The sequence below is a fragment of the Equus przewalskii genome, chromosome 26 (assembly GCF_037783145.1).
Source record: "Equus przewalskii isolate Varuska chromosome 26, EquPr2, whole genome shotgun sequence".
NCBI lineage: Eukaryota > Metazoa > Chordata > Mammalia > Perissodactyla > Equidae > Equus > Equus przewalskii.
The window spans coordinates 17,506,554-17,516,848 of NC_091856.1; the positions used below are offsets into that span (position 1 = coordinate 17,506,554).

Consider the following 10,295-nt stretch of genomic DNA (forward strand, 5'->3'; position numbering starts at 1 on the left):
CGCCCATGTCTTGTTTTGCCCCAACACCCGTGTGTAACATTTACAGTCTTGGGAAAGGATGATAAGTGGAGCACGATCTTTAATTTTCCTTTCTCCAAAGACTGCAAGCCTTCCAAAGGAGAAGTTAATAACATTTAGCCTGCTTGATGCCTCCTGACTGTACCAAGTACAGGTTGCTGAGGATAGGTATTGCTCACATGTCATGGAATCTCACTGAATATGTTCACCGTAGGTAACAGCAGTGGTTGAAGGAGGTTTCCCAAGAGTATGAAAGGACACAGGCCATCTCATAGGATGGATGACACAGAGAAGCTGGGATGTGGAGGCATGCTCTGAAACATGTCCAGGTGGTATCAGCCTCAGTGGCATCTGTCTCTCAGTAACTCATTGAAAAAGAGAATTGTAGGATGGGGCAAATTATAGGACAAGTCTTATAGTTTGTCTCAGCAGCTCACTAAGAAATAGGCACATCAAAGGGTAAGCAGCCCTCACAGGGACAGAGAATTAGTGTGGAGGAGGGAGAATCCTGAAACTCAGGGAAGATTCTGAGAAGCTGGAGGAGGATTATGGGTACAGGGCCAAGGAAGTCCCCTCATTCGCTTGCTGTCGGCCCCACATCTCTCACACACACAAAGACAAGTCACATGACTGCAAGGCTAATCATTTATTGATCAGGTAGAGGAAGGTCTCAGCATGGTCGAGTTCTGGGCATGGCAGAGAGAGTGGGGAATTTGGGAAAAACCTTGATTCTTGGTGAGTTGAGGAGTCTTCCTAAACAATTAGGGAAGATCCGGAAGATGCAGAGATAATGCCTTCACGTGCGATAGTGATGGAAATCAGGTGACAGAACTTGTCACAAGATGTCATGGGGATCATGGAAGGAAGATCCTGGAGCCCAGGTGAGGAAGTATTCACTCTCACTCAGCTACATAAGCCGATGAGAAAGAAAACACAGAAATGTATTAAGCACGTCTTGGATTGAAATGAAGGCAAAGAAACTTTATATTACAGAGAAAAATGGGGAAGAAACAGATATCAACTTGCAGTCTAATCTATGTTATTTGCCAGAATAGTGGGAGGGAGGACATTGAGTAAGTAACTTCTTTTTCTATTGCTAATCCCATCTTAACCTTCCCTCAACTGAGTCTATGAAACAAAGAATGGAAGTAATGAAGGATCCTAAGCTCTTTTCAGTCATCTTTAGCATTAGAAGTTTTGAAGAATTTTTGATAAATTGAAAAATAATGTCCAAAGCCATAGCTACCTTTGATTAAGTGCTGACTTTGTGCAAGCTATAGTGGCTAAGGCTTCCACATATGTTGCCTGAATGAAGCCCCACAGTAAATCTGAGGCAGGAAGCAGATGAGGAAACTCAGAGTCTATTTTCCAGATCAGAAGACAACTGGAAGGAGAGACAGCTCTATTCTCAGATTAGAAGTTAAGGCCATGCAGAGATCAAAGGAAGGCATTTTTACCACAAATTGGAGGGTGAGATGCCCTTCTGGGCTTGGAAGATGGACCACAAACACAGAATGTATTTGAGTGTCATACTTACACCCTATTACTCTTTTCCCATTTAAAACTTTGTCGTAATGATTGTTAGCACATTGTCAATCATTGAGCCCTTGTCCCCAGCATTATTATCCACACAGGAAATCTGTCAGTAGACATCATTGTTTCCCTTTTAATTGCTTAGATCATTTGCTCAGAAGCTCATGGTAGGAGTGATCCTGAACCCTGGTCCTCCAACTCCAAATAACCAGGCTCTCTCCACAAGCTGCCTTACCACATTATTTTTATTGTAATCTTTAGATATAACCCCCTAATGCTTTTGGAAGGCACTGATCCCTTGGCCACCCCCTCACCACCAGAGATCACCAACCTGGAGGCCTAGGCCACTTCGCTCCCTCGGGTCAGAAAACAGCGATCTGTAGAGGCAGAGCAGAGGGCATTCAAACCAACCGCAGTTTATTTCCCAGAGAGAAACCAAATGATTCTCCAGGTTAGGACAAAGGGGACTGATTAAAGGTCCCTTTCTCTTCGATTTCTCCTTTCAGTAAAATGGAATTTAGGAAGAGAAAACCAGAGATAGCTGAACTTACCAGTTTGGGTCAGGTCAAATATCTTTTCCTCAAAAATTCCTTGTCTTTGGGCAATTTTCACAAACTCTTCCTTGAGTTCTGGACTCACATCTGGTTCTCGGGCTGTAGGAAGAGTGACAGTAACTACTGTGTCCTGTATATTTGTCACTGAGGCTCATGAGGGGCATGGGGCTCCAGATGGATGGGAGGATGGATGGCACTGATTGGGTGCTTAGGCGGAGTCTTGGGGATGGGATATAACCTGTCTTGAATTTGACATCTTTAGAATCTCCTTCTGGCATGATAAGAGATTTCATCATCTTCCCATCACTGAACCTGAGGGCTTACCAAAGGTGAGCATTTGTCTTCAGAGGAGGAGAGACATCCCAGGATAAGATTGGGAGGACCACTTTCTCTCCAGGCTTCCTCCCTTCCCCTCTCTCCCCACCCCAAGATGAGTGTCAGCATGAAAATACTCTACCAAAGAAGTCCAACTTTTGGTATGGTCTGTTCTTGCGGAAATTCACCAGCTGAATAATAATATAGTCAGAATTGACAAATTCATTTATGCGAAATACATTGTATCCATCATCTGTGGAGGAAACAGAACACAGCTCAGAACTTCTTTGGTCCATGGGAAGCCAATAAAATGCTTTACTTATTCTCTCCCACTAACCAAATGCAAGTGCATATCCTGGAAGAGATAGACAGTGATAGCTAATGCCTTCCATTTGCATCTCCCTGGGCTTCAAGAGGCAACTTCTAAGGGATACTGGTAGATAGACTACTATGGTAGAAAACTTCAGCTGCAGTGGTAACTCACCCTCTGTCATGTTTCCTGAGACTCAGCTAGCTCTCTTGGCCATCTGTGTCAACAGTGTGTCTCTGTCCTCTCTCTAAGTCCCTCTGGCATGATACACCCAGTGCAATATCCTGAGCAGTGTGCTGTGGCAATGGCCACCAGGTGTCATCAGAAAGTGGGCGGGGAAGGAGAAGCTGTCCTGCCAATTTACTTTTGTTTTTTTTTTGCCAATTCTCTTTTGTTGCAGGAGGTACATATGACCAATTGCCTTCTTTATCTGATGGTATTATGTGCCAGGCATTGGCTTTTATGCATAACGATCTCCCAAATTCAGAATACTAGCTATTAGATGGCCTCCATTACATTACCTAAATAAGCATTGATTAGTAATTGAGCAAGATCTTGAAGATATTAGAGTTTAGTTGCAGTTGAAAGTAGACTTTAGGAAGACATGTTTTGTATACTTACAGATAACACTATATATAGCATCCTCTTCTGTTTTGTCAGCAACCAAAGAAAATCCACTACACTCTTCATTTCCCCTGTAAAACACAATGAACTGATGCCCAGGAGATTGATGTGGCAGGTCCCTCACACTCTACCCATAACTTGAGTTTCTTATTCCACTTAACTGTTTAACATTTTTTTGTGCAGTTTTCAAAGAGCTTTTATTTCCATCATTCACTCTATTTGATACTTTGAGAATGACTCAACTACTCCTACCCCTGTTACTCTACCATTACGTCCCACTATTACTGTTATTACAGCTACTTGTCTTGATAACTGGCTGAGTGCTCACCACGTGCCAGCCTCTCAGATAAATAAACATTACCTCACTTGGTCTTCACAAAAAACCATGAGAGAGAATCATTATCATCCTCTTTTATCCAAGGGAAAATTGGAGGTGGAAAGAGATGAGTTTTCTTGGTCACACAACTAGTAAGTGAGATTCAAGAGGTAGATAGGCTGTTGATCACACATGCTATGCTCTTAATCTATGCAATTGGGCCACACTGTTGATGATTCTGATACCTCTTTACTCCTTACCTCCTTTACTGCCATTTAAGTTTATTCTTGTCACCAGTCCTTATCTCTGAATCTAGAAAAGCCCCAGGTTCATCAAGCCCTAGATCAGTGCCAGATGAGGGACTCTGATTTGGGATATTGGCCCAGAATGCATGTGTGTGTGTGTGTGTGTGTGTGTGTGTGTATAGAGGTCCAAGACCATACTCAGCCTTCTATTTTTCCTCTCCCAAGTAAAAAAGGCCATACTTACTTTCTTTGAAATTTAAAGTACAGAGAAGAGTTGTCCAAGGGCTGGATGTTTTCCACAAAAATCCTCATGCTACCATCTTCTTCCACCTTTTCCTTGATGTCTGAGGCCACGAAAATGGAATACCACTCTCCTGAAATCTGCAGTACATCGGTGAAATGATTGGGTAAGAAAAGAGGGGAGGGGATACCACACGAACACTTGTCTTCTTGAACTCGGTCCTGTGGGCCAGGACTCATAATGCTGATGTGAAGTTGGAATTAGAACTCAGGTCAATTAGCACCACATCTAGGGCTCTTTCCCGTGAGAATGGAAGTCCCGAAGTGTTGTCATTCTTTTTTTTTTTTTAAAGATTGGCACCTGACCTAATATCTGTTGCCAATCTTCTTCTTTTTCTCCCCCCTTCTTCTTCTTCTCCCCAAAGCCTCCAGTATATAGTTTTATATCCTAGCAGTAGGTCCTTCTGGTTGTGCTACGTGGGATGCTGCCTCAGCATGGCTTGATGAGCGGTGCTAGGACCGTGCCTGTGATCTGAACTGGTGAAACCCTGGGCCACTGAAGCAGAGCATGCCAACTTAACCACTCATCCACGGGGCTGGCCCTATTGTCATTCTTTAACATGGTACAATTCTCTTAGTTCAAGGTCTGCAGCCACTCCTTTTGTCTAATATGTCGAACAACTCCTGCCCTCCAGCAGAGCCACCTTGCTTCAGAATCCTCCAGACTGCCCCCCACAGTCAAAAGTCACTCTGCTCTACCGACTTTACCTTTGAAATATCAAAGTTTCTTAGTGGAACATCACTGTTTTCTTCCTGTTGGGCACAGACAAGAATCAGCCCCAGACACAGCAACAGCAGCTTCATCCTGGCCGGGGACAGCACTGACTCCTCTATAGTCACCGGGAGTGAGTCTTTCCCTGATGGTGGCTCCACTCCCCAGCTCCTCTCTCTTTATATCCATTCTGGGTCCAGATATTTGTCCCCGGGGCACCATCTTTCCTCCTCCCACTCCATGAAGTGGTCCGTCATTCCCTGGTGTGAGGCCAAGGATTGTTCCTGCCCTTTTGAAACTTGGCAGTCCCATATCTTTTAGATCTACTTAGTGACTTTCAATTTCTCACAACACATACTCAAGAAAAATGGTGGATTCTGTAAAGGGCTGCCTTTTGAAAGCAGACTTAACTGTGAATCTGGCTTGCAACCAGAAAGCCAATAATGTGTAGCAAGAATGGAGTATAACCAGGAAATGGAATGTGTGGGGAATCTGTGTTCCACCGCTCACATCATGTACAGAATTAGGTGAGTTACTCCACTTTTACTAGGCTCAGAAACGAAGAAACTGTCTCTACCAAAGATAATGTCTTTGGTAGATATCACAAAGTGTTAAAACAGAGTTGATTAAAATAGCGTTGAATAAAATAATGTCTTTAAAGTATGGTGTCTGATATTCAGTACATTTTAACTCTTTTTCTGTATCCTCTGAACTCAACCCGTGCAGCCTTTCCTTTCCCCACAATGAATGAACAACTGTTCAATCACTATGTGTACCTCACTATACCATAGGCCCCATTAGAGAAATGGGTAAATACAAGATGTCATCCCTTCCTTCAAGCAACTTTCAATGAAGGTGGAGAAATGCTTCATATCCTCAATAAAAACTTAATTCTACAGGCATATGAAATAACCCAACTGAGTGGGACCAAGACCAGACCACTGTAGGTCAGAAAGGGGGTGATGCTAGGGAGGTGGCGTCATGTAGAAAGTGCTTAAGAACACAGGCCTTGGAGTCATGTAGACCTGGGCTTCATTCCTATCTCCGCCATTTTGAAGCCATGAGGACCGATTTAGCCTCTCTGAGTCTTCACTTCCTCTTAATGGGGGAAGATCCGCCTATAGATTGCTGTAGGGATTCAATGGGATGATGTGCGTAGAACCCTCAGCATGGTGTCTGGCACACACTGAGCTGGTGGGATCAGAGAATTGTTACTGGAGAAGGTGGGAGTTGTGGAAGGTCTCGAAAGTTCAGGAGGGTATGGATATATGGAGAGTGTGGGGGAAGAGGATTCCGGGTGAGAGGAATCCTATAAGTTAGGCTCCTATTCTCCCAGCTGGGACTTGTTAAAAGCCATGGCTTATTTCTGCCTTGTGCTACTGGCCCACTCCTGCACCCCCTACAACAGAAGGTAGCTAGTGTCAGGGGAGGAGCTGTGCACAAGGCAGTGACCATAGGAGCTGTGGCATTCTATCTGTGACCTGCTCTAAAAAGTCATCCCAGCCCCTGGGTGCTCATTCCTAGTTCCTATTCAACCGGTATCTAGTCATTTGTATCTTGAGGCCTATATAACTTTAGCCATCATGGGCTGGCTATAGGTTTTCCTGCCCCTGAGATGGAGGAACTGAGCTTGATAAATGGTGGCAAAGGCTGCACACTTTATTCACTCCATTTGATTCTTTCCAAGAATAGATGGCAGCCTATGAGCAACCGGGTTTTCAAAATGAACCCTGCTCTCCCTGGGCTATGATGCTGAGGAGAGAGTCAGCCACCACTGCTGCACACACCATCTCTAGCCATCCTACCACCACGGCTAACTCTGCACTCTTAGATCATAGCACCATATTGTAACTTTCTGCTTCTGGTGGAGATGTCTTTCTTGTTTACCCCTGTACCTACTATAGCACCTGATACACAGGGTCATGTTTCGAATGATCGTGCACTAAACACTCTCTTAAAAGCACTAGGGATTCTTGCTATTAGCAGGAACCTTATAGAAAATCCTGTTGTAAACAGAAATATTACTTTTGGGTAGTGACCTACTAATACATATTTATTGGGTCACAGGAGTAGAAAGAGAGCATGGAACTGAAGTCAATGATCAGAAACCAATGTTGAGGATGATCTTATCTACTAAGATCTGAGCTGACCATTCCCCACTCTGATTATTCACTTCCATTTCAAATCTACCACAGTTTTGGTGGTCAGCATGAACATAGCCAGGACAGCCTGTAAACACTGAAACAGTAAGGTCAAGGCTGCAGAAATACCCAAGAGATGTGACGCAGTCCATCGAGGGACTTGATGAAAGAAAACCCAGGCAAAAATAAAAGCTGAGAGGTCCTGGGCCCCATGCGGTGTTCAACATTAAGATCACCCACGTGCCACCTAAGGCCAGATCATCTCTATCACCTTCCCCAGTGGAGTGCCTCCTGTGTTACTGTCCACAACAACCCCTGACGTCTCTGCTGTTTCTTCCTGACCTCATCTAAGAACCACATCATCAGAATCAAGCAACAAACGGAAGCCCAAAGTGATCCGAAGTGATGGAGCCCCAGCTGAAGGGAAGCGCAATCATTCTGACTGAGCAGGAAGGTAAATACTACAGTGAGGAGGCTGAGGTGGGCCTGTGGGACCCTGGCAGAGACTATGAGCTGTACAAGTACACCTGCCGGGAGCTGCAGAAGCTCATGGCTAAGATTCAGGACCTGAAGAGCCGGGGAGGCAAGCATGTGGCAGTTGAGATAGAAGATCGGAGGATCCAGGGCTGTGTGCATTTCATGAGCCTGAAGAAGCTTCACAGATTAGCCCACAACAGGTTGAAGAAAGGGAGAGATCAGACCCACGAGGCCAAGCAGAAAGTAGATGCCTATCACCTGCAGCTCCAGAACCTGTTGTATGAGGCGATGCACCTGCAGAAGAGATCGTCAAGTGTCTGGAGTTTAAGTCAAAGCATGAAGAAATTGATCTGGTCGATTTAGAGGAGTTTTATAAGGAGGCTCCTCCAGATATCAGCAAGGCTGAAGTCACCATGGAAGACCCTCACCAGCAAACCCTCGCACACCTGGACTGGGGCCTGGAGCAGTGAAAAAGCCTAGTGGAGATGTGCCGAGAGTGCTTGGCCAACAAGGAGAAGATCTTCAAGGAGAGCGAGGTGAAGGAGGAGTACCGGAGCAGCCTCCAGCCTCGCCTCATGCAGGCTTCCCTCCCAGTGCAAGGGTACCTGTTCATGCCTTTCGACCAGGTTCACAAGCAATATGAGACAGCCAGACACCTGCCGCCTCCCCTCTACGTCCTCCTTGTCCAGGCCACTGCATGTGGGTAGGACTGTGATAAGACATTGTCTATGGTGATTGAAGGCAGTGTGGATGAAGCCAAGGCTCTTTTTAAGCCTCCTGAGGTCTCCCAAGATGACAGTGTGCTTCACCTGACTTTCTACTACCTCATGAACCTCAACATCATGACGGTCAAAGCTAAAGTGACTACCGCCACGGATCTGATCACCCCCATCAGTGCAGGTGACTTGCTGTCTCCTGACTCAGTCCTGAGCTGTTTGTGTCCTGGGGATCATGGAAAGAAAACTCGGAATCTAGCCAATCAGTATCAGTTTGGCAAAGTTGGCATCCTGACTTTGAGAGACTACGTACTTAACCTAGGTCTCGTCTATTTGTGGGTACAGAAGCTCGGTGGCCTCCACTTCCCAAAAGAATGGCTCCTGCACACAGTGACTGCTGACCACTCGCTGAGCACCAGCCACTTGGAGACCACCATGAAGCTGCTGAAGACCAGGGTGCAGTCTCTCCTGAGCCTCCACAAACAATTTGCATCCTTGGAACATGGCATTGTCCCAGTTACCAGTGATTGCCAATCCCTTTTCCCTGCAAAGATTGTCTCTCACCTGGTGAAGTGGGTGACGATTACCCATCGAGATTACGTGGAGGTGCATTTCATGAAAGACATTGTGGAGGTGGGACTGGCTGGAGACACCAATCTCTGCTACATGGCTCTTGTGGAAAGAGGCGCAGCCAACTCCAGCCTACTGTGGTGCTGAATCCTGGCTACTCCTCCATCCCACCCATTATCCAGATCTGTCTCAGCTGGAAAGGGGAGGAAACCAACAGCAAGGATGACAATATTCGGGCCATGGAGAGTGAGGTCACCATGTACTACAAGAAGCTGTGTGGCCTCCGGCCCAGCCAACAGTTCTTGACCAATCAGCTGCAGCACCAATGCATGCTGCTGGACATCTACTTGGAGACGGAGAACCATGACAATAGTGTTGAGGGGCCCAAGGAATTTCCCCAGGAGAAGATGTGTCTCTGGCTTTTCAGGGGTCCCAGGAGGATGAAGCCGTTTAAATATAACCATCCTCAAGGATTCTTCAGCCATCGCTGACCTCCTGCTTAGCCTGTTGCTTCCCCCAAGGCCCCAAGTGCTGTGCCTCTGCTTTCTGCGATGGCCCACATATGGCTCTTGATACTCTCGAAAGACAGGTGTTTTATTTCAAGCCTATTAAAATGCCACCTGACCAAGAAAAAAATAAAAATAGAAAAATAAAAGCTGAATGAACGTTAAATCAATCAGGAATGGTGCTTGGTTTTACCATAGGATTCCCTTAAACAATGCTCTTGTACTGCATTTAAATATTTGTGGCAGGAGCTGTGGATTGCTGATCTGAAAACACTCCCACAACTTGTGGATGATCCATAAGTATCACAGGTGAATGAATTATCCACTTTTACATTGGGGGGGATGGGAGGAGGTAGAGATGGGGAAAGATGACTCAAAAATAAATTAAAATAAAAAGTAAGCACTGATCTTAGCTTCTCCCAGATGATGGTGTAAGTATGTGAAATAAGGATTCAGTGTACGAAAGTCAACTTGGCCACCCATCGATGGGGAAAATGTCTATTGTGTAATGCAAGAGATGCAAGGTACAGCATTTGACTGTAGAGTAATTTTGTCTGTGGGGTAGTACGTTGCTTTATGCAATGATCCTACTGAAGGAGTTTTGAAAAATAATGATTCAACCAAATTCAGCTACCATTATTAAATGCCTACTCTACACTAGGCCTGTACCAGGCACTTTGAGGGCTAAAGAAATATGAAGGATAGGGGCTGTGTCCTCAAGAAACTCCTGGCCAGTGCGAGGATGATTTGAAAACAATCTAATTATAAGGTAGAAAGTAAAAAAAAAAAATTATATAGGAAAACAGAGAAGCCAGTAATAATGAGGAACAGGAATAAAAGGAGAAAAAATAAAATGTGATTTGATTCAATTATAGACTGACCACCCAATTCCAGGTGCGAAGCCAGAATTTTTTCCCTCCAGACGAGCAGAGCTTTCCCTACAGAACACAAGCTGTAA

The 10,295-nt window shown here is 45.1% G+C and overlaps 1 protein-coding gene and 1 pseudogene across 1 annotated transcript; one reads left to right on the plus strand and one right to left on the minus strand.

Moving 5' to 3' along the window:
• Positions 1-649: 649 nt before the first annotated feature.
• On the minus strand, positions 650-5,114 carry LOC103546523 (major allergen Equ c 1-like). Its single transcript, XM_008513154.2, has 7 exons — positions 4,924-5,114; positions 4,160-4,296; positions 3,352-3,425; positions 2,563-2,673; positions 2,103-2,204; positions 1,883-1,928; positions 650-925 (listed from the first exon to the last, which is right to left on the minus strand). The coding sequence occupies exons 1-6, from the start codon at positions 5,017-5,019 to the stop codon at positions 1,891-1,893; spliced, it is 558 nt and encodes a 185-aa protein (XP_008511376.1). The 5' UTR covers positions 5,020-5,114; the 3' UTR covers positions 650-925; positions 1,883-1,890.
• A 269-nt stretch (positions 5,115-5,383) lies between these two features.
• On the plus strand, positions 5,384-9,405 carry LOC103546849 (THO complex subunit 5 homolog; annotated as a pseudogene).
• Positions 9,406-10,295: the final 890 nt, after the last annotated feature.